We start from the raw sequence: 24,998 nt of genomic DNA, 5'->3' as shown, positions 1-24,998 counted from the left end.
AAGAGAAGGCAGCAGTTTAGGTCATTAATTACCATAGCAGATGACCTTGCATGTACTTAAATAGATTTAAAAGTTTCACAATTGAAAATGTCCTCTGTGTTTACGGTGCCTGTTCCAGTTCCAGTTTTTGATATCAATGCATCAGAAATGACAGCACAGCTTAATTATTAACTCACCGGGTGTCTTCTCGTACAGGGTTTCCCAACCTCGGTCCTGGGGCCTACCCTAATTCAAGTAAGCTTTGATTATTTGAATCAGCTGTCTACTTAGGGGGGGCCCCAGGACCGAGTCTGGGAAAACCTGCTCTAGTAGTTGACTGTACGGCAACAACAGGCGTGTTGTTCAGACTATCGTTTGCAGGCGATGCAACGTTGACGTGACATGAGGGCATATCAAGCCGATCCGATGTCTCGATAAGGGGTTGAAGTTCAATCAAGGTCGGAAACAGTTGTTGCTGATTACAGCTGACATCCTCTTTATACCACACACTTACTATGATTGACTTATCGGAGCATACAAAAGCCAATTAATCCACACCAAGTCAGTATATTTCTTGCTTATGGTGTGGCCATTGACACCTCGGTTTTTCTGGACACCACACTGCTAAATTCCCAACCACCATTTGGGAATTCTTTTCCACTATTTGCTTAAGGGCAATCGCCATCAAATTGTTAAGTTCTGTGTGATCCCGGCCAAGTTCACACCGGCTGACGCTCCCAATCTGGCCCAGTAAAGATATCCTCCTGTGATTGGCTGGCCTCCACTGTCGCATGGTCCAGTGTTGTGGAGTGGAGTGGCTGCCACAAGATGGCTGAGAGATTGGACAACCCTGTCTCTGTGAACGCGCCAACAAAACTATACAACAGGCTGCTAATGCATTCACACCATCCTCTCTCACTACACTATCATTATGGTCGAAATGGGCTATTATAGTGATCAGCCTGTTGCTGGTTGTCAGTCTTTGGAGATAGTTTGACTTTAAGATGGATGGGCCTTCTCTGTTCCCCTGGGCTCCACACCAGGCATCTCAGTACTTGTTGTGTGTGGCCATTGGGTTACTACTCTGTTATTGGCTCTGCCTCTCCTCTCCAACCCCCACCTGCTGAGACCTCCAGGAGTGGATCATTGCCTCTGCCTGTCTCCCGTGTGCTCTCTGCGGGGCGCTAATGGACCAGATGGGGTGATTAGCACTGAGGACATGGCTGTTTAGACTGGGTGCCTGGCAGATGCTGCAAGCCCTAGAGACAGAGGGATGTAGAGAGAGAGAACGTGTGTGTGTGTGTGTGTGTGTGTGTGTTTGCATCTACAAGGGAAGAGTGGCCTCGAAGACCCTCAGCAAAAAAAATAAATATATATATCTTGGCGTAGGCAAGTGCCATGGAGAGCATTTCAAGGACTTTATATCAAGAGCAATGGGCACAACACTCTTTAGTTCTGAAAAGAGTGAAAATAATCTCTGTGGGCTCAGCCTCTGAGTTACTGAGGAAGTAAATGTCAAATAGCCCCAAAAACGGCATTATTATCTGAGTGTTTTTATTATGAGTGGTGGCGCCTCCTGGCTAAAAAAGAGATGGAAGGGGAGATGGGTCTGATTTCTGTGTGTGTGGGGGGGGGGGAGAGCGAGAGGTTTATGTTCCTCACTAGCTGCAGACCATGGACCCCGTAGCACCTCTCTTCACTAGCCGATGAATAGGGACTCTTTGTTTGCTAATGACATGAAGTGGATTTATGCAGGGCGCTCTTTACACATCTCAGCGTTCAAGATGGTCATATTGAAATTGCCTCGTATTCAGAATCCATTCTTCGCCCTTTGAAATAGAATATTTTATGTCATAATGGAATAAAAGGTAAAAAAGCATCAAAGGTATAAGTACGTGTTCTCCTCACACTTAAGACTGACCATTAGAGCTGTATTGTGTGTTCAGCAGGCTCTGAGTCATACGCTGCAACAGCTTTTCAGTTTTTATGTGATGCTTTTGAATGTCAGGGAAATTTCAAAAGGTTTACACGTTGTTTATTGGATTTACTTCACAAACTACGTGTGTGCGTGCGTGTGCGCATTGTGCGCGTGTACCGTACCCAGTTCTATTGTTGACATGAGTCAGTGTTGAAAGCATGGACATTGGTGTTGGTCAGAAGTATTGATGTGTGTGTTGTGGCAGCAGCAGTTCTGGAGGTTCTGGTTCTGAGGAGGCGGGGGGGAACAGTCGACACCGCCACGGCAACCGCCACAGCAACGCCGCCGCACCCGGAGGACTGGAGAGGAGGATGGAGGAACTGGAAAAGGTATTCAAAATTAGGCTTGCTCTACCATTCCCCCAGAAGTGTGCACTCGGTCACACCCCCTCATGCATTGAACACATTGGATTAGTGCGAGCAAGCATAGCTGGGGGAAGGATCTGCATTAGGCCTATCGTTCACTAGTTGACAACTGAATTTCAACGCAGGTCTATCCAGCATCACTATCCAATGTTTTTATTTTATTTAATCTTTATTTAACCAGGTAGGCTAGTTGAGAACAAGTTCTCATTTACAACTGCGACCTGGCCAAAAATAAAGCAAAGCTGTTTGACACATACAACAACAGAGTTACACTAGTGAAATACAGTGGGGCAAAAAAGTATTTAGTCAGCCACCAATTGTGCAAGTTCTCCCACTTAAAAAGATGAGAGAGGCCTGTAATTTTCATCATAGGTACACTTCAACTATGACAGGTACACTTCAACTAAATCCAGAAAATCACATTGTAGGATTTTTAATGAATTTATTTGCAATTGATGGTGGAAAATAATTATTTGGTCAATAACAAAAGTTTATCTCAATACTTTGTTATATACCCTTTGTTGGCAATGACAGAGGTCAAACGTTTTCTGTAAGTCTTCACAAGGTTTTCACACACTTGCTGGTATTTTGGACCATTCCTCCAATCAGATCTCCTCTAAAGCCGTGATGTTTTGGGGCTGTTGCTGGGCAACACAGACTTTCAACTCCCTCCAAAGATTTTCTATGGGGTTGAGATCTGGAGACTGGCTAGGCCACTCCAGGACCTTGAAATGCTTCTTACGAAGCCACTCCTTCGTTGCCCGGGTGGTGTGGTGTGTTTGGGATCATTGTCATGCTGAAAGACCCAGCCACGTTTCATCTTCAATGCCCTTGCTGATGGAAGGAGGTTTTCACTCAAAATCTCACGATACATGGCTCCACTCATTCTTTCCTTTACACGGATCAGTCGTCCTGGTCCCTTTGCAGAAAAACAGCCCCAAAGCATGATGTTTCCACCCCCATGCTTCACAGTAGGTATGGTGTTCTTTGGATGCAACTCAGCATTCTTTGTCCTCCAAACACGACGAGTTGAGTTTTTACCAAAAAGTTATATTTTGGTTTCATCTGACCATATGACATTCTCCCAATCTTCTTCTGGATCATCCAAATGCTCTCTAGCAAACTTCAGACGGGCCTGGACATGTACTGGCTTAAGCAGGGGGACACGTCTGGCACTGCAGGATTTGAGTCCCTGGCGGCGTAGTGTGTTACTGATGGTAGGCTTTGTTACTTTGGTCCCAGCTCTCTGCAGGTCATTCACTTTGCTCACCGTTCTTGTGATCATTTTGACCCCACGGGGTGAGATCTTGCGTGGAGCCCCAGATCGAGGGAGATTATCAGTGGTCTTGTATGTCTTCCATTTCCTAATAATTGCTCCCACATTTGATTTCTTCAAACCAAGCTGCTTACCTATTGCAGATTCAGTCTTCCCAGCTTGGTGCAGGTCTACAATTTTGTTTCTGGTGTCCTTTGACAGCTCTTTGGTCTTGGCCATAGTGGAGTTTGAAGTGTGACTGTTTGAGGTTGTGGACAGGTGTCTTTTATACTGATAACAAGTTCAAACAGGTGCCATTAATACAGGTAACGAGTGGAGGACAGAGGAGCCTCTTAAAGAAGAAGTTACAGGTCTGTGAGAGCCAGAAATCTTGCTTGTTTGTAGGTGACCAAATACTTATTTTCCACCATAATTTGCAAATAAATTCATAAAAAATCCTACAATGTGATTTTCTGGATTTTTTTCCCTCATTTTGTCTGTCATAGTTGAAGTGTACCTATGATGAAAATTACAGGCCTCTCATCTTTTTAAGTGGGAGAACTTGCACAATTGGTGGCTGACTAAATACTTTTTTGCCCCACTGTATACCTGCTGGAGCACGTGCTACAGGTGGGTGCTGCTATGGTGACCAGTGAGCTGAGATAAGGCGGGGCTTCACCTAGCAGAGACTTGTAGATGACCTGGAGCCAGTGGGTTTGGCGACGAGTATGAAGTGATGGCCAACCAACGAGAGCGTACAGGTCGCAATGGTGGGCAGTATATGGGGCTTTGGTGACAAAACGGATGGCACTGTGATAGACAGCGTCCCAATTTGCTGAGTAGAGTGTTCGAGGCTATTTTGTAAATGACATCGCCCGAAGTCAAGGATCGGTAGGATAGTCAGTTTTACGAGGGTATGTTTGGCAGCATGAGGGACGGATGCTTTATTGTGAAATAGAATGCTGATTCTAGATTTAATTTGGGATTGGAGATGCTTAATGTTTATGTGACTGTGATGTTTGAAATATTAAAATACGACCTGTCTTTGTTGATTATTTCTTGGCACATTTGACATTTTATTGTAGGTATTTGATATCCTTCCTGTCTACTGCTATTTCTATTTCTATATCCATCTCACATTTCCTGAAAGCCCTGTGTTGTCTGTCTGTGGTTGTCTGTCTGTGGTTGTCTGTCTGTGGTTGTCTGTCTGTGGTTGTCTGTCTGTGGTTGTCTGTCTGTGTTGTCTGTCTGTGTGTGTCTGTCTCTGTCACAGGGGCAGAGATACTTTGATAGCAGCAGGGCCTGGGGAGAGGTGACCTATAATTGTTTTTAAAGCGTCTATCAGCATCCTGATAAATCTTGAGGATTTATTTTTAAAAGATGAATTCCTCTCGGGATCGTTTGAGCGGCTGCCCAGTCTGGCCTCGCTGTTCGTCTTCAGTCAGATGTTGCCCTTCCTATAATCCTGACGGCAATAACTCCTCTGCGTTCAGTCAGAGAATGTCTTTTACTGGAGTTAGGGAGAGGTGGAGTTCTCTCTTCCCCAACACTCTGTACTCCCTCTCAATCACTTTTTAGATTCTCAAATGTCACCCCAGTCCAGTCCATTTCTAAAAGAAAAACTACTGCTTTCACTTGCCACGATGCCTGTAAATGAAGTCGGTGCACTATAGTTTTGTATTGATTTCAGCAAGTTCTGTCGCTGGTCTCAGGCTTGTTGTTTAAATGCAGTAGATTTCATAGCTTTATACAGCATTGACAAATGTGCAGTGTTCTTGATTGCTTTGAGTATCGCATTGTAGTGTCATTCATCATGATTTTGGTGTCATTCATCATGATAACGAAAGTATTACTTTCAACCTTCAGTTACCCATGTAACTCGGGTAACCCTCCATAAAATAACAATTATCTTCCGCGTCCTGAAGATTTATGGTTGCCACGGTATAGACATCGTGCTACATTCATTATGTTTGATTGTTTTCTCGTTGCTCTATGGGTTTCCATGGAAACCAGTTCACGCTTAACTTTGTTTTTACTACTGATAAGTTGGAGAGGCAGATTCCTGGCGAGCCTTCATTTAGCAGCGTAAAGATCAACGTCAAGCGTGACCACATGTCCACACGGCTAAGGCTTCTATATTTGTTCTCTGTCTCTCTGACTCCGTCTCTCTCTGTCTCTGTGTGTGTGTGGACCGTACCAAAGTGCTGCAGTATGTGTTCTAACGTTAAAGAGCTCTTTGTCCCTTCTTCCTCAGGAGCTGGCCAGACAGAGGCAGGAGAACGGGCAGCTGCTGAAAGCCCACCAGGATAAAGACGAACTAATTGGAAAGCTGAAGGAGGAGATTGACTTGCTTAATAGAGTGAGTGTTGGAGAGGGTTCTCCCAGGGTTGAGAAGGTAGAGTTGGGCAAGGCTGGGGGGTGTTGGAGACAGTAATTCAGGGTTGAGAGGGTAGAGGTGGGCTAGAGTGTTGTGGAGGGTCACCCAGGGTTGAGAGGGTAGAGTTGGGCTAGGGTGGGGGGTGTTGGAGACAGTAATTCAGGGTTGAGAGGGTAGAGGTGGGCTAGAGTGTTGTGGAGGGTCACCCAAGGTTGAGAGGGTAGAGGTGAGCTAGGGTGGGCAGCCACTAAGGCACTGAGAGTTAAGTCATTTACAGGTATTTTGAAGAGGTTACTATACAGATGTTAGCGCAACAAGGCTAGATCTACTTTCACAATTATTAGTAATTAATAGTATGCTCCTTAAATTATAACGTGTGATATGTATGGTTCCCTTCTAGTCTAGAACACAGGTATTGTAATGTATATCTGTACTTTGGTACGTGTTTTCTTTACCAGTAATCCTTTGATGGACAACTCTGTCTTGCCACGTCTAACTATGCAGAAATTCTAATAGTTTTCTTCATTTCAGTTTGTGACAACTGGCAAGTATAGTGTAGAGAATCATTGTACCATTTAAGCTGTTGGGAAATATATTGTCCATAACCCAAAATGATTGTATTTTAATTTGCTTAAAGCTGGTGTACAAAACTAAAAGTAAAAAATGTAACGTAAGGGAAGCATATAAATAGCACACATTGAACAGATCTACCACTTCTTAGACTTGCTTTCAATGAGTGACTGATCTATAACACCCTTTTCTATGTGAATCTTATTATAGTTTCTCTTATTTGTCAGTTGAAAGCTTGTCATTTTTAGTAACTGTGCACTGCAGAGGAAACTTGGAGATATTCAGTCTCACACAGCTGTGTTGAGTGAAGCTGAGGACTAAATAGAACCGATTGCCAAATTACCACGTCGCTATCTGCAGGCAATCAGCTTGATATTGTGAAGCTGCTTCTCGGATAAGCAGAAGATTACAATTATCCAGCGTTTGCAAGGATTAACACTCGCACAGGCACCCCCCCCAAAAGAGTGATTTTCTCATGTTCTCTCTCGCTTTATTTATCTCTCGTACCCCAACCTCTGAACTGGATCTGATTTTGGTATTTTATCAACATTTTAAACTCATTGTCAACCACACGGGTCGTAACCCCATCCGGTTTTGGTCTACAGAGCCTGAAGTAAACGATATGCAGACCCGTTCGAGGTGCAGAGCTCTTCAGTTCCACTCCCCTGCACCCCTTGGCAGTTTAGAGAAACAACTTTTGAGTTTCGCTGTGTGCCTCCTAACTTAAAACAGCTGCTCTTTTCAAAACATGACATTTTCCCTTCCCTGACAGTCTATTGGATCTAGTCTTAAGAAAACACTAGGCCCCTGCTATAAGTCAAGAGTCCTTATGCCAATCAACATCCTACACACTGTGGTCAAGAGACACCCTTCTAGTGTGGAGTACGAGTCTGATTTCAATCATCCCCTGATATGTAACGTGACTTATAACCACTAGGGTTATCACCCTGTAATTAGTTTGTCATTAGTCAAGAGTTACTAAATCTCCACTCCGGTCTGCTCCTGAAAGTTATGTAACCATTTAGTAGTCCACGCATTAGGCTAAATCCACAGACTCTGAATTTAAAGAGACAGCTGTGTCACATGTGCCTCTTTCTCTAGAGACCAATTATATTACTTCTCCTTGGCACCAGGGAGTCAGATCTGTGACAGCCTACAGGCAAATACCCCACACCCTGTCTCCATACCTACTGTAGACCCACACTGTGTACAGAGAGGCAAAACCCCCACCCCTTTCTCCATACCTACTATAGACCCACACTGTATACAGAGAGGCCAAACCCCCACCCCCTGTCTCCATACCTACTATAGACCCACACTGTATACAGAGAGGCCAAACCCCCACCCCCTTTCTCCATACCTACTATAGACCCACACTGTATACAGAGAGGCAAAACCCACACCCCCTGTCTCCATACCTATTATAGACCCACACTATGCAGAGAGGCAAATACTAGGGTCCTCAGAAACACAAATTCCTCAGCATTTCTCCCGATGTTGTTATTTTGTATTTTTCTAAAGTAGATGGCATTCACTCACTTTGAATGTTTCATAGATCATTGTCTAGCTCCTGGAATTGAATATTGAGAACAGCGGGTCTCTTTGCTGTTGGTTTCATAAGAGGTCAGAGTTTCTGTTTCCTGAGTCTACAGTCTTGGGCCAGTATTCCAGTGTTCCCAGCGCTCTGAGACCATCAACAAAATCTCCCCATCGCATGACCCCTGCTCCCGTTATCTGGGTCACAGGTTTTGGCAATGTGTTTGGCATTGGGAAACCCAGCAGGAGGGCTCCCAAAAGCCTTTCATCTCTGAAATATTCCAAAAGAGAGTTTGCAGCCCTCCTCAATGAGGCATTCCAATGCAAACAAGCCCTGAGTCTCCCCTGCCAACAAATACAGTTGCTGGTCAGTGTTGATTTTGCACATTTCAGGAACTTGCAAGGGTCCTCTATGCCTGGCTGTCTTTATTATCGTCACGTGTTCGTTAAGATAGCCACTGCAGTCTCCACAGCCTATGAGCCATCTGGCCATGTGGAGGAGGCCATATAACTGTTGGATCAGAGAGCCCTGATAGCATCACATGAACAGGACCTCATAAGAGGAAGTCTCCCTGTGGGAACTCTCGCCGGGGCGATAGTGATCAGAAATGTCCCTCTGAGAGGTTGCTGCAAGGCCTGATGGGAAGGCAGGAGATAAGGAACAGATCCAGTGTGGCGTCTCTTTCTCGCAGCGCTTGAAGATTTGAACTGTGACTCACTAGCAGAGTTTGTAGCGAAGGCTTGGATAAGGCTGAGGTGCTGGCAGACAATATGACCCCGGAGAACATCTGACTCTGGGTATTGGCTACATAGAATACAGGCTCAAGCAGGTTGCATGCAAGTTGAAGTACATAATCTATGTTGGGAGATCCAATGAAATGTGAATAAAGTTATTAGTCGGTTGTAACTTAAAAAGGTTAAAGGGGTATGCCGGAGGCCAGAAAAACAATGTCATGGCTATCGAGTGAATCTAGCAGCCGTCTGATGCGAAAGGAGACGGCTTTTCTCCCCTTGTGTCAGAGCTCAGACAGTGAGCTGTTCTGTAGCCACACCATGTCTGTGGCTCTGTGACCTCCAGTGTTTGACTTGCAGACTACCCCGCTTTTTAAGTTTCCGACAAGTGCGGCTTAGCTAATCCTGACGGTCGCCTGTCGCTTCCGCCAGTGATGGAGGAAGCCGAAAATGAGAAGTGTCACTTTTAGATCAGCGCTTTGATGAGAGGGCGTCGTGGCAACAGGGCTCCTCATTTGTGCCTAATTGGAGCTGTTCAAGTTTAATTCGTTATTATCAAGGCAATTCTGCTGAAGGGAGACCCGTGAGGTGAAACTCTTCGTTCCACCTATCACTCTCTCATCTTTCTCTAAACTGACAAGCTAACTCCTCTGAGGTAAAAAATAAGGCAGATCTTGCATAATGATGGTATATGACTTCCTTTAGATCAAGCTGAAGTGGAGCTGTATACTTTGTTTTTGTTTTGCAGGACCTCGATGACATTGAGGATGAGAACGAGCAGCTGAAGCAGGAGAACAAAACTCTCCTGAAGGTGGTGGGCCAGCTGACTAGGTAGAACCCAACGAGCCACGGATCTCCACTTCCAAAAAGAAAACAACCACCCCCCACCCCTCCAACGGAGTGCCCCTCTCAAGGCCTTACACCCCCTGCTCTCACCCACCCCCTTCCCTTTCCACCCTCGTTCCAAGTCCAGCAGCAGCATATCCTTTCTCTGTGTCGGTGGTGTCTCTGTTGTCGATGGGTGGAAGAGGACATTTTAAAAGTAGCTTCTAGATCCATTGTGTCTTAAATGCACCTTGAGCGTCCTCCCTAAGGACGCTTTTATTCAGTTCTGAGGGGAAACTGAAGCCACTGAAAGCTCCAGTCCTATTTAGATCCCATGGGGTGTCTAAATGAGGTTCTATGATGGTATATTTAATGTAAATCTCTTGTACATAGGCCATTTTTAGATTTGTTGTTCTTTTTGATGAATCTTAAAAAGGAAATTGAATGTACGTGGTGCATCACCGAGCACATGAGGGATGCTTTGTAGGTTTTAGGAACTAAAAGAGGTCTTGGACATTTTGACTCTAATGATCTGTTGACCAAGGTATACAGTACTTGCGTAGATTATGTGCAACCGGCTCTCTGTGCTTCTGTTTATCTGCATCATTACAGTGTAAATGCATTGTCAGCTCAGAGGCCGTATTGTCCTTCAAAGCACTAAAACCTGGTCTCCATCTGCACGTGAAAGAACCGGCTCTGTGATGGAGCCTGTGTCATTTAGACCAAATTCAAAACAAAATCCCTGCTACCATCAGCCAAAGTGGGCATAATGCCTTGCATGTTACGGACGTATTTTTTGAAAATCCATTAGTTCCATTTCCCCAAGGGGATAAAAAAAAAAAGCCTGGTGCTTTTTCTGTTTATGTCAATGCCGCTTTTACTCTCTTGTTCCGATTTATACTTGGTACATTTTAATCAGTGTGGTTGTTTCAGCTAAAACTAGGGTATTCTGGTGACATGGGTGGGGGGATAAAGTTGACGCTTTATTTACTGCGTTTCTACGCAATTTCTAACTCTAAAATGCTATTCAGAGAACAGCAAAAACCAGCTAAATTTACTCCAGTCATAATACACTAAACTGCTATTGCCTTTTAATGGTGATTGGAATGATTTTAGTAGCCTATTTTATATTGTTGGTGTTGAGCTAGGATATGATGACTGCCATACTCTGCCAAACCCAATTGACGCTCTGATTTTAATCCAGGCGGTATATTTTAAACCTGAAGTCATTCAAATATATATATCCCCATTTATAAATCATAAAAAGCTAGCAATTTGTTTTCATTTAATTCTATGCTTATTAGCCATTTCAATGTTGAAAATGAAATATTATAGTATTGTTGATGGAGAGAAGTCCTGGGATTACTCCCCGGTAGAAATACATATGGAATCTTTTGAAATGCGTTTTGCATCTGTTACTCAAGCGTTTACAGCTTGTTCTGTTTGCAATATTGATAGGTGTAGCTGCTCTTGGTATATAGTGAGCAAGAGTTATAGAGTAAGCTACTGCAGTGCATTTTCTTGTAACCAAATCAACTGAAGGAACATACTTTTTTGAAATGCACCTGTTTTTGATTTCTCAAGACTGTGATTTTGGCTGTGAGAAGTTCTACTACTTTACCCCGACCGTATTTAGATCTTTACATTACATACAGGGGCCCATTTTTGTGCTGAAACAAATGTGTGGCCGTTGCATCATGTGTTCTGTAAAGCCCACTGGGTGGTAAAGATTTTAGGTTTTTAGACTTTACTGGGGGTACATCTTGATATAGAAACCCTGCTTACCTGTAGAGACACGCACACACACACACACACACACACAGAGCCCTTACAGGAAAAAACACGTGAAACAATGTGTTTTTGGAACACTTCACGTGATGATGTTTCACATAACCTTTCACATTGTCATTCAAATGTGAATCTTTTGGGGGATATTTTTCACGTTAGATTTCACAGGTGATGCCCTGCAAATAAAACAAGAGTAGTTAGAACACACAAACGGTGCTTATAACATGTTTTCAACTGACATATTTGGCACACTTTGACATACATGATTACATTGTGTATGTTTGTTTAGACAGTAATTATTATTCCACATGTCCTCACCTAGGATTTCAACTCACAACCTCTTTGTTCATGGCATTCTGACATATTCCTACACTTTGGACTTCAAAGTAAATCTCAGCTTTGTTAAAAGTACATATTTATCAGAGTGATTCAGGAGTAACGTTAAAACAGAATAATATGCCCCACAAACATTAGGCAACTCTACAGAAAATCCTCAAATTGCTGAAATAAGTGAATTAATTAAATGATGAGAGAATAGTCACTGCTAACTAAAATAGCAGTGTAGTCGGCACTATTTTGGTAAGTGTAGAGGTGTAGGGGAATGCTACAGAGTTTGTGGCGCAGCAGAAAGATCAGTTTACCCCAAATCCAGAGGTTGTTAGTTCAAATCCCAGGTTGGGTCATATTGAAAAGTCAGTACTTAACTACCAAGTGATCATGTCTAATGTAATCATATTGACATTGATGAAATGTTTTCACTATTTTAGTAATTACTTTACTTATCGTCACGTTACGCCCTGATGAATGGTAACGCAAAGGTCTTGAGAACATCTTACAAACACCCTAACATGTTCCTCAATGACTAGTTCCAGTTTTGTTCCAGGGATTTTCCCCAAGGACGTTTTTAGGACATTCTTGGAATGTTGTGTCATGGTCCGCTGGAGGTTTTATCTAGTTCCCGGTTTGTTTCAAGGATTTCCCCCATGACGTTTTTAGGACATTCTTGGTATGTTGTGCCATGGTCCCCTGGAGGTTTTTGTCTAGCTCAAACGTTGTCACATGTTAAAGTTTTTCATCCCCATCCCCACATTTACTCAAATGGTGTCAAGTGTAGTTTAATGGTGTCATGTTGACATTTTGCTTCCCATGTTATCACATGTTTTACATGTTGTCACATGAACTTCACGTGATCATGTGACATGTTTTTTTCTGTAAGGGACACCTCTTTCTCTCTCTACGTTATGCATGTACAAAAGATGAAGTCATTTAATAAAAGTTTGATTATCTCTCTGTCGACTCGTTAGTGTTTCATTAAGGCTAATTTGATGTGATGATACGATGCCACTGAGCCGGTAATGTAATGTGACAGCGGTGGTTCAGTTGTCACAATAGACACACTGTGTGCTCCCCGACCATGGTTATTCATCATCACCAATCACCTCGCAGTCTGACTGGAGAGGGACCACCCATCCCTGGCAAGCTGCGCCTCCAACACACTGTGACGCTGCACTAATACAGCAATGCCATCCAAGTCATTAGTCTCCCTCACCTTGAGAGAAGAGTGCTTCCTATCAGGACTAATGTAAAGGTAATTGTCTCATCTTCCTAGAACTGCCCCAGGGTGGTCCAGCACCATTCCTATTAGCATTTTTATAGGACGTTGTAAGGTGCGTGTGATTTAGTAATATATTATAGGAGGCCTGAAACTATTCTGTTCATTCCTCATCCTTCCTCTAGTTTGTGAAATAATCTCCTTTTTAAACCCCCTACTTTGTCTTTTTCCCGTCTTGTTATTCACAATCTTGACAGTCTCTTCACTGCTTCTCCTCTCTGCTTAGTAAAACTATCATTAACTGAGTTTCAACTTCAGCTTCATTTAAAAACCCCTCATCTGTTCCTTAACCAGCCCTCTGAAAGGCTCTCACCACCACCGCACAGCCTCACGGGGACATGTTTGGAAAATGGAGGTATGTAGGTTTTGTTCATGCTAAATTAATGTCTTTATTATTCTTACTGGTACACGACACAGTTGGGCTCTGATCAAAGCTCTAACGGCACTAATGAAATTACAGGACTGCAGCGTTATCAGATACCATTTTACCTTTGTACTTTTAAGCAATAACTTTGTTTTTTTTTGGTAGATCTGAAATGTAATAGAGGTAACATTTTTTATTTCAGTGAAGACCTTAGATCTTCACTGAGATGAGGCCTGGAGGCCAATTGTTATGGATGGAATGGGCACATCCGTGTCCACCAAAATGCATTTGATCTTTTGGAACTGATAGTAATTGGAGAAAAAATAAAACAAACCCTTATCTTGTTTCTTGAAGGAGGCCATATTTCATTATCAGTGATTTCTTGCTCTTGGTCCTCAGAGCCAATCTCCTCCATCTCTGGGATCTCTGGTGCAAGGAACCACTCACCCAGCTGAGGAAGGCAGGGGTCGGGGAGAGAGAGAGCGGGAGAGAATATATGTGGGTTATTTCGTCTCCCCTGAATTGGCCGGCTGGCTTGGAACCATCTGCTCAGAAAAATGCCTCCTAAAATAAAATAAAATATTGCCCATATAGAGTTTTGTTTAGAATAAGATAACATTTCCCTAAAACCTTTTGTAACCAGTAGATCATGTTCTACTGATATGGAACCTACGAGATCCCACACGTTGCACTCGTATCAAAATTAGGATACATTCTGCAGTGAGTCTTTTGTAACACAGATTAATAGCGTTGGCATTTGTGGAAGCCTGATGGACCTCTGTAGCTTGCTACTGGACTAGTGAGGGATTTTTTTCGACTCGTGCTCTCCCACCAACGCTCTGAAACGCGAACAACACCATGTCAGAGAGAGGGGAGGTGGAACAACACAAGACACATGCATTTCCCTGAACACACCAGGACCACGAGCTGGGCTGCCCTTTCAGAAATGCCCTGTAAACGTCAATAAGGAGGAAAGGCGCTATTTTCACACCAATAAGCAACATAAACCGTTGACAGACCAAAGGCATTTCATTCACCACAGAACTCCTACGACTGTATGATTCATAGTGCGATAGATTATCATACTTTCATTTTCCCACAACTGTTACCATAGCAATGACTGAGATATGGTTTGGTGTAGATCACACGTTCTTGGTGTTTGTGTACTTTGGTTAGGCTTATAGTAAGTTGTTATTGCTGTAGTATTACATTTCTGATACAGTATGTCTTTTACATGATTTGTAAAACTCTGCAAGCATTTCAATATGATAGAATATACTGCGATAGTTATACAGTATACCGTCGTGGCCAAAAGTTTTGAGAATGATACAAATATTAATTTTCACAAAGTCTGCTGCCTCAGTTTATATGATGGCAATTTGCATATACTCCAGAATGTTATGAAGAGTGATCAGATGAATTGCAATTAATTGCTAAGTCCCTCTTTGCCATGCAAATTAACTGAATCCCCCCAAAAACATTTCCACTGCATTTCAGCCCTGCCACAAAGGACCAGCTGACATGTCAGTGATTCTCTCATTAACACAGGTGTGAGTGTTGACGAGGACAAGGCTGGAGATAACTCTGTCAGGTCTAATAACAGACTTGAGGATTCAAAAGGAGGGTGGGGCTTGGAATCATTGTTCTTCCTCTGTCAACCATGGTTTCCTGCAAGGAAATCATTGCTTTGCACAAAAAGGGCTTCACAGGCAAGGATATTGCACCTAAATCAAACATTTATCGGATCATCAAGAACTTCAAGAAGAGCGGTTCAATTGTTGTGAAGAAGGCTTCAGGGCGCCCAAGAAATTCCAGCAAGCGCCATGACCATCTCCTAAAGTTGATTCAGTTGTGGGATCGGGGCATCACCAGTACAGAGCTTGCTTAGGAATGGCAGCAGGCAGGTGTGAGTGCATCTGCACGCACAGTGAGGCGAAGACTTTTGGAGGATGGCCTCTTGTCAAGGGCAGCAAAGAAGCCACTTCCCTCCAGGAAAAACATCAGGGACAGACTGATATTCTGCAAAAGGTACAGGGATTGGACTGCTGAGGACTGGGGTAAAGTCATTTTCTCTGATGAATCCCCTTTACGATTGTTTGGGGAATCTGGAAAAAAGCTTGTCCGGAGAAGACAAGGTGAGCGCTACCATCAGTCCTGTGTTATGCCAACAGTAAAGCATCCTGAGAGCATTCATGTGTGGGGTTGCTTATCAGCCAAGGGAGTGGGCTCACTCACAATTTTGCCTAGAACACAGCCATGAATAAAGAATGGTACCAACACATCCTCCGAGAGCAACTTCTCCCAACCATCCAGGAACAGTTTGGTGACGAACAATGCCTTTTCCAGCATGATGGAGCACCTTGCCATAAGGCAAAAGTGATAACTAAGTGGCTCGGGGAATAAAACATCGGTATTTTGGGTCCATGGCCAGGAAACTCCCCAGACCTTATTCCCATTGAGAACTTGTGGTCAATCCTCAAGAGGCGGGTGGACAAACAAAAACACACACTTTCTGACAAACTAAAAGCATTGATTATGCAAGAATGGGCTGCCATCAGTCAGGATGTGGCCCAGAAGTTAATTGACAGTTAATTGGTCTTGAAAAAGAAGGGTCAACACTGCAAATCTTGACTTTTGCATCAATTTCATGTAATTGTCAATAAAAGCCTTTGACACTTATGAAATGCTTGTAAGTATACTTCATTATTCCATAGTAACATCTGACAAAAAATATCTAAAGACACTGAAGTAGCAAACACTGTAAATTCATATTTGTCATTCTCAAAACCTTTGGCCACGACTGTATACCTCATGTGACCCATGATAAGACTATGCAATTAGCCTGTTTATCTGATTCCATAAAGATACATCAAATATGCAAGAGACTATTGTTGAGTTAGTAATAGGCAATCAAGAAAGGAATGGGAATGAAATTCTAAATACAACTGTATTTCATTAATTTGTAAGATGAATGCTACACTATACAAGGCACAAACTTAAGTTACAAAGCATTAACAAGCATTACAAGGCACTATTCTAAGGATGCTCAGGAAGAGTGAGAGAGGTCATAGCCTGAAAGACCATGCACCAAGAGTCCCTGGGGTGAAGGAAGGAAGAAAGAAAGTGTATCTCACCGGTGCAGGTCTAGAACAGAAGAGAGAAACAATGAATTTTAAGACCCCTTTATAATATCGGAGTTGTTTCTATTCAAAATCGGAGTTGTTGACCAATATTATTACTGTAAAGTTAACCTCAATCAGATATCAGACCTATAGGATGTAAAGACAACAGAACCTCTTCTTCCCAGAGGTGTGATTGAGGGGTTGGTCAGACAACACAGAGAATGTTGAATTCCTGAGAAGACAATAAAACCCCTTTGTTGATAAGAGTCCCTTCAGTGGCTACATAGGTATAATAAGGAATCGGTAAGACTTGATGAAGGTTGTTCCTTTTTCTTGTTGACTTAATTTATATTCAACTTTTTTTTGGGGGGGGGGGGGTTGCTGACATCTAAGTAAAAACAAAAATGGAAGCACACCATGTCCTCTTGGCTTTGCTGAGTGCCCCACTGCATTCTGAAATTACAATCCGTTTCTCTTCCTCTTAGTTGAGTGCCTCTCCTCAAAGCCACAGACATTGGTCTGTGATGGCCAGTGGGACAAGAGACATTGTTGGAACTGAATTTCTATATGTGGTCCTTTTGTCAAACTTGAGGTCAAGTTCACTTTAAGGCAGGACAGTTGGATAGCCAGGCACTGTAGTAATGGTAGTTGTAACGTCCTTTTATTTTCTTAGTACACTGGTGTCTCATTGTCCTGATCACTGTCACGTTGGAGGCATCAATGTCACCTTGAAGCTGCATCCTCAAAATGAACTACATCGGCCTCAACATGGATTGTGTAAGTCAGAATCTATTCAATAGTATTTGTGTACAGTTGTCGATACTCTAGTCAAGAAATCCTCATACAACATATGGAATTGTCAAGTCCCGTGATTAGAACCAGAGCACAACAAGCTTCAGTACCTCTTTTCTCAGCTGGGAATAAAGTTGGCTGTTCCAAAAGATCATTTTTGGTCACCATGGCAACGATCTATGATGCGAATCCCGATCAATCTTTCTAAACTACGGTCTGCGCACACCCATGAAGACACACACAGAACCTGCCTGGCTGCTAATTCCACCAAGATCCTTTGCATTGTTGGGTGAGAACACTAATGACAGAATACCTCATATATAGACTGGGAATTTGGTTGCCCCTTTTTTTTTTTTGCTGGACAAAACTACCTTGAGTAGTTTAATTATGTGGAAGAAACGAGTTGAAATAACATACATATCCAATGTCTTCAACTTTCAAAGGAATTTAAATTCAAAGAATGACTTACACAACCTACACTGTGTAGATAGCAATCATGTTCAGTACCAATGTGTTTTCCTACACTGCTTCAGTTTCTCTGCTCTACCAGTGGATGGCAGTGTTCTCACCACATCCATGCAACCTATTCAATCCACTACACTGGGGTGTCAAACTCATTCCACGGAGGACCGAGTGTCTGGTTTTTCCTTTCAATTAAGACCTAGGCAACCAGATGAGGGGAGTTCCTTACTGATTAGTGACCTTAATTTGTCAATCAAGTGCAAGGGTGGAGCGAAAACCCGTAAGGCACTAGGCCCTCCGTGGAATAAGTTTGACACATGCACGAGACTGATTCATATCTCTCTTTGCTACATACACGGTGTCCTGTTAATGCTATACCCTTGTTCTGTTTGGATACAAAAGTCCTGCCTGCCATACCTCAGTTGTACGTTTATGAGAGGAAATGAAAAATTATGACTTCAATAGCTGCAATTTCTTTCTTTTTTCTTCTTTTTTTTCACTTTCAATTTTGGATTGGAGATGCTTAATGTGAGTCTGGGAGGAGAGTTTACAGTCTAACCAGACACCTAGGTATTTGTAGTTGTTCACATATTCTAAGTCAGAACCATCCAGAGTAGTGATGCTGGATGGGTGGGCAGGTGCGGGCAGTGATCGGTTGAAGAGCATGCATTTAAGAGCAGTTGGAGGCCACGGAAGAAGAGTTGCATGGCATTAAAGCTTGTCTGGAGGTTAGTTAACACAGTGTCCAAAGAAAGGCCAGAAGCATACAGAATGGTGTCATCTGCGTAGAGGTGGATCAGACAATGACCAGCTGCAAGAGCGACATCATTGATGTATACAGAGAAAAGAGTTAGCCTGAGAATTGAACCTTGTGGCACCCCCATAGAGACTGCCAGAGGTCCGGATAACAGGCCCTCCGATTTGACACACTGAACTCTGTCTGAGAAGTAGTTGGTGAACCAGGCGAGGCAGTCATTTGACCAACCAAGGCTGTTGAGTCTGCCGATAAGAATGTGGTGATTGACAGAGTCGAAAGCCTTGGCCAGGTCGATGAATACAGCTGCACAGTATTGTCTCTTATCGATGGCGGTTATTATATCGTTTAGGACCTTGAGCTTGGCTGAGGTGCACCCATGACCAGCTCGGAAACCAGATTGCATAGTGGAGAAGGTATGGTGGGATTCGAAATGGTCGGTGATCTGTTTATTACCTTGGCTTTCGAAGACCTTAGAAAGGCAGGGTAGGATAGATATAGGTCTGTAGCAGTTTGGGTCTAGAGTGTCTCCTCCTTTGAAGAGTGGGATGACCGCGGCAGCTTTCCAGTCTTTGGGGATCTCAGACGATACAAAGAGAGGTTGAACAGGCTAGTAATAGGGGTTGCAACAATTTCGGCTGATCATTTTAGAAAGAGCGGGTCCAGATCGTCTAGCCCCGCTGATTTGTAGGTGTCCAGATGTTGCAGCTCTTTCAGAACATCAGCTATCTGGATTTGGAGAAATGGGGGAGGCTTGGGCAAGTTGCTGTGGGGGGTACAGGGCTGTTCACCATGGTATTGGTGGCCAGGTGGAAAGCATGGCCAGCTGTAGAAAAATGCTTATTGAAATTCTCAAACAATGGGGATTTATCAGTGGTGACAGTGTTTCCTAGCCTCAGTGCAGTGGGCAGCTGGGAGGAGGTGCTCTTAATCTCCATGGACTTTACAGTGTCCCAGAACTTCTTGGAGTTTGTGCTGCAGGATGCAAATTTCTGTTAGGAAAGCAAAGGGTAGCTTTTTCAAACTGCCTGTCTATATTGGTTCGTAACTTCCCTGATAAGTTGCATATCGCGGGGGCTATTTGATGCTAATGCCATACGCCACAGGATGTTTTTGTGCTGGTCAAATGAAGTCAAATGCTGCTGTTTGTATTACATAAAAATACCCTTTGCACTGCACAGTCACAAATGAGCAGCATGTTCTAAAAACTGTTGTTATCATGCTAACGTGGCATGCTAGCCTGTGGAAACTCATAAAGTCCCTGTGGGAGTCCTGTGTTATACAATAGCCTCCCTCTCACAGAACCACCACTAGCTATGGACAAAACACAAAGGCAGAAGACTATTACTGTCAATACCATGGAGGCAGAGAAAGAAAGGATCTCTTGAGTCTGCCAATATTCTGGACTGTAAAACCTGATAATATTTGTGACTGTTGGACACTTTCATTTGTTTCACTTTCATGATAGTGATGCATCCCAATGTAATTCTTGACACAACTGTTGTCACGTTATGAATACTAAAAGCCCTCAAATAGGTTCCTGGCAGCTATTTCCAGTGAAAGTGCATGGATCTCAAGGTTGTGATGGTTACACATAAAGCCACACGACATACTGAATATGAAACATCTCTGGGGAGCATCAATGGTCCCTGAAGGTCACTTTACACTGTTTCCATGACAGCCTGTCTGGCTCCCCTTCTGGGAAAGCTTGTTGTGGTTTTGTTGTTATGTAATATGATTTAAGTATTCACACACATACATACACACACACGCACACACACGCTGCCTCTCTCTCTGTCGGAGAGAGGCAGAGTCTCATTCTCAGTACTCCCCGGGGACGCAAACACTCACAACACGGCTCATCCGCTGGGCTGGCGCAGAGACAGCAGAACACCTCCAGGGGATAATGTTTGTGCAGTAAGCAGAGTGCCTGAAGTTTTTCTCACTCACACTCTGTTGACAGCTGAGATAGTACTGTATCAGACAAGTCATGTATAAAAACTTCCAATTCAGGTTCTGTGGTAGAATAACATTCAGCTATCATTCAATCAATCAATTATGGAATCTACCCACACATCCATCCATCCATCCATCCATTGACATGATCAACACCTATGAACTCACGGGGGATTGCTAGCAGTGTGGGAGTACGGTTCATCTATGCATGTCCGTTTCCATGAGCCTTCACTTTTTATTGATTTATTTATTTAATCTTTATTTTAGCAGGTGTCTCATTGAGATAAAAAATATATTTTAAAAAGAGAGACCTGGACAAAATAGCAGCACACAAAGCTTCACACATTTACAACATAAACACGAAGCAGCACAGTTTAAAAAACATACATTTACACATTGAGCAGCAAGAAGGTGTGTTGCAACCAAGGGTCAAAACATTGACGACCCTCCACTTAATTTCCCATCATAGTGTTTACCCTAGATTTAAACCTGCAATTTCAGGACTTTTTGAAGCTTGTTCCAAACATAAGTGACAGAGAACTAGAATGCTTTTCCCCCTAGCTATGTACAGGCCTTATGCTATGTTCGTAACCAAATGAGAGGTGGAGATTTACCAGTTATGAAGTCAAAAATACTAGTTGGATGCATTGACGTGCTTTGAACTTGTTGAACAAAGCCGATTCGCTAACGTCCAACAAGCGGCGTAAACCATAAAATAAAAGTACAGCTTGTAAACAAATTATATTATGTTCCAAAACCGTATGAATAGATTGCTTTAAGAAAAATAATGTTTGGTTGTTGCGTTTAACTGCCAAAAATGCTTTTTAAGAGGTCAGTTCTTTAGTCAGCATGTAGAAAAAGTGGGAGCTCAGGATGATAGATGAGTTCGCCACTACAAAAAGTGAACTCTAAGCAAGCCTAAATATCTTACATTAGGTGATAACTCACTTAGCGTTTGTATTTTTATATTTGCCTTTTTCTTACCAAGCTAAATTATCTAATGATGAGTTTGCTTATTTTAACCTGATAAGCCCTAACCTAAAGTAACTTCATTACCTGATGAGATGATTAAGGTCTAATATCTTGTAAAATAAATTAAAATAAGATAAATGTGTAGTAATTGCCAAAGGGCCATTAAAGTGGATTTCCCCCAGTAGTAAGTGGTAAATTCCAACTTCCCACTTGGTTACGAACACAGCATCAGTCACAGTCAACAAAACACCATGTGAGCTCAGGCGATAGTTGTCATTTGTCTGCTGGATAATGCAGATACACAGGTAAAATGGGAGCTGTCTCAGTATGGCCTTATAAACAAAAACGTAACAATGCCAGCCTACTCTCTTATAGACGGTACAGTGATGAGTGAGAGCTTTGGAGTTTGTAACAAACCTCATCGCCCAACAGTACGCATACATGTACAAGATATCACCATAACCAATTACAGGCACGAAGGTAGCGGAAACAAAGCCTCCTCGCTTCAAAAGAAAAACGTAGCTTATTTTGAAAATAAAAACCGAACTTGGGGGTTAGTATCACAGGAGGATCTAATGAGCCAACGGTCCCACTGGGGATGCCCCTCTGACACAGGTTAAATTACGCTCTGAAGGATGGTGGACACAGACCCTGCAAGGGGCAGCAGCATCTTCTGAGAAGCCTCCACATAGGAGGAACACAGAGGCAATAACAACAACAACAACAATACAAGGAAAACATCCATATTGGATGTGGAATGAATTATACAAATGCCTCACTGGAAATACAATCTGACACCACTGCACTAGTCCTTAATGAATAAAAGTGATTTCACACCACCAGGGTCTGTTTGGCTGATGCTTAGCTCCAGTGCTTTGATGCTCCAGTGGAGCAGCACAACAGTGACATTCAGACACACCCGAGCTTAGAGGGTCGCTCCGGTTCCCTGAGCGCAAGAAGCAGGTGACACATGACTGGAAAGGTCGCTCTCTGCATGGTCCTGCCTACGGGTCCACCCTGCCACGGCAAGTCACCAACCTCACGGAACGACAGCGGTGCCATAGCCAGGGTCATGTTGGCTTGTTACTGGGGAGAGATGAAGGAGGACACTACTCTAGTTGTGTAATCAATGATTTTTGCCCAACAGATGAGAGCTCTGTTTGTATAGTATATCATATCCTTAGTGACTGTGAATAGACTTTTTCATTCCAAAGAACAAACCGTGTAGCTACAGAAATCAGAGGATATTTTGCATTCAAGACCTGGCATTGAAGTTATTATAATTCCACACTCATTGTGTAATGAATAGCCTACTTAGAAAAACAGAAATTATTTATGAGGAATGTATCTATTTCACAAGGCTAAACGTTCCTCACTAACTGTTCCTCACGTTCCTCACTAAATGAAATGGGGACATTCAGATGGCGCAATGTTCCGGATGCATTCTGGATGCTGATTGTCTGAAAGCCGTGGTACATCATACATTATACAACGGGTGGGTCTAATCTTGAATGCCGATTGGTTAAAAGTGTATTCTAGCAGGTGTCTATTCCACAAGTTATCACCGGCTAAATCTATGACTTTAAAATGCCTATTTACTCTGTTCCATCTGACTGCACAATCCGCTGTCTCATCAGCCCAGCCAGACAATTTATGAACTTGATCTCCACTATAAAAAGCATCTAGACATTATCTCACATTTCTCTTAGACTAACATTTAGTTTTCAACAGCTGAGATTTGTATACTAAAGAGAGAGCACATTTTCTTATGCCTGGTGAAATCGTGCCTCAGTAGCTCATTGTTATGGATGCATTTGGATGCAAATGTTGCAGCTTAAGCAAGTGCAGCTACTGTTCTGGCTGCACTGTTTGACGTGACTTATTTAGCCGTAGTCGGCTAGCTAGCAAGCAAGGTCAAAGAATGTTGCAGCCAGAATGGCAATGGAACATGTAGAACGAATGACTGGGTCGCGTCTGTAGATACAGAACAAAAAGACTGAACGACTGGGTCGCGTCTCTGGCAACCGAACCGAATAATGATGGACATATTTTCATTAAAAACTTTATTTTGATGAATTTATTTATACTATTTCATCCTTCCACAAGATATAGTCCCGAAAGCAAATCTACTGTAGGGTTGCTACCCAAGCCGGCTGGTCGGTCATTATTTGAATATGTTGGTAACCCTTTGTCTAAAAGTGATAATGCCCTCGTAGCCGGTGTTTGGAGGATATATTGGCACTGTTTGCCTCGACTTCGTCTCGGGCCTAATAACACCCGTGCCAACATATCCTCCAAACACTGGCCTCTCAAACATGATCACTTAATTATAAACTTGGTGGTTTGATCCCTGAATGCTGATTAGCTGAAAGCTGTGGTATATCAGACTGTATACCACGGGTATGACAACACATTTCATTTTACTGTTCTAATTATATGGTTAACCAGTTTATAATAGCAATTAGGCACCTCAGCCATATGCCACATTTCTTTGGGCTAATTACTTAAATATATTCCATTGGCCAGATCATATAGGCAATGATGACTTCATGACATGTCCATTCCTGTCCATAAAACAACATATCTATCTGCTTGTTTGAATGTCGAATGCACACGCCAGGTGATATTTGATTGCACTAAATAGGTTTGGGCCTACTAGCAGGCTACTTCCCTACACTTAAGATAAACAAGCTGGGAAACGGTTAATTAAAAACAAACTTTTCAAGAATGTCACCGAAATGATCAAAATCACAAGTGTTGAGACAGCACCGAAGTGTAGATGGAAAACTTTGTGTGACCTTCTTCCCAAGGGAGAAAGGTGAGTCACTGGCCAATCACATTTGCAAAACAAAAGACGCCATTGCAGCATCTCTCAATTTATCATAACAAGGACAGGTCATAAGAACTAGTCATGAAACAACACATATTCCCTGGAAGCAAATCATTCATTAGAATAGCCTAGTAAGACTACTCGCATTTCTGAAAACACTGCCGCTGTCAGACCGCCATAAACATATTGTTTACAACTGAATAAGATTTCACTGTTGTTTGCAAGGGTCACCGTGACAGGTAGCCTCTTTTAGAATCAGAGAGGGAAATACTTACACACTGGTAGGCTCAGCATTCCCCAAAAGTCCCCATTACAAGTCAGAATGTTGCACAAACTTCATTTTCAACTTACTTTGCCTGTTGTCCACCGGTTTTCTCCCGATGTCGGAGGTAATCTGATACAACATATCCACAGGGAAGTGTTATCAACCTGACCTTCAGTACACTGGTCTGTATATCGATTTGTACTTCGGGTTTTTATTTTCAATGCTGATGCAATTCGCAAGTGAGCAACACGTGCGCAATATGGCTGAGCCTAACTGAACCACAGACCAAACTGCAAGCAATCTCAGCTGATTGTGAGGAAATGTGCTTCGGTCGACCATGTTCGTTTACATTTGGCTAGTGTTTACATATTGTGCATCCTCTGCTATGCTTTAAGAGATTGAAAATACATGTGACAGAAATGAACACTTTCCTGTGGATACCAAATCTCTACCTCCTACCTCCA

At 42.8% G+C, this 24,998-nt stretch overlaps 1 protein-coding gene and 1 long non-coding RNA gene across 5 annotated transcripts in view; one reads left to right on the top strand and one right to left on the bottom strand.

Annotated features, from left to right (window-relative positions):
• The window catches only part of LOC139378530 (PRKC apoptosis WT1 regulator protein-like), a 79,875-nt gene extending 67,184 nt beyond the window's left edge, over positions 1-12,691 (top strand). Inside the window, exons 5-8 of one of the 4 annotated variants that reach the window (XR_011628305.1) lie at positions 2,169-2,286; positions 5,832-5,936; positions 9,541-12,349; positions 12,438-12,691. Coding sequence is in view for 3 of the 4 variants with exons in the window: in XM_071120786.1 (XP_070976887.1) it covers positions 2,163-2,286; positions 5,832-5,936; positions 9,541-9,627 (316 nt within the window). In the remaining variant the exon portion in view is untranslated. Of the gene's footprint in view, positions 1-2,162; positions 2,287-5,831; positions 5,937-9,540 lie in introns of all 4 variants that reach the window. The other 3 variants (XM_071120787.1, XM_071120786.1, XM_071120788.1) reach the window with 3 other exon arrangements.
• Positions 2,144-24,708, bottom strand: LOC139378531 (uncharacterized). The gene is made up of 3 exons (XR_011628306.1): positions 24,621-24,708; positions 13,716-13,832; positions 2,144-2,277 (listed from the first exon to the last, which is right to left on the bottom strand). It is a non-coding gene; the product is annotated as an uncharacterized lncRNA (long non-coding RNA).
• Between the last annotated feature and the right edge of the window lie 290 nt (positions 24,709-24,998).

Source organism: Oncorhynchus clarkii, chromosome 21 (genome assembly GCF_045791955.1).
Source record: "Oncorhynchus clarkii lewisi isolate Uvic-CL-2024 chromosome 21, UVic_Ocla_1.0, whole genome shotgun sequence".
Taxonomy (NCBI): Eukaryota; Metazoa; Chordata; class Actinopteri; order Salmoniformes; family Salmonidae; genus Oncorhynchus; species Oncorhynchus clarkii.
This window is presented reverse-complemented; position numbering and strand designations above follow the sequence as displayed.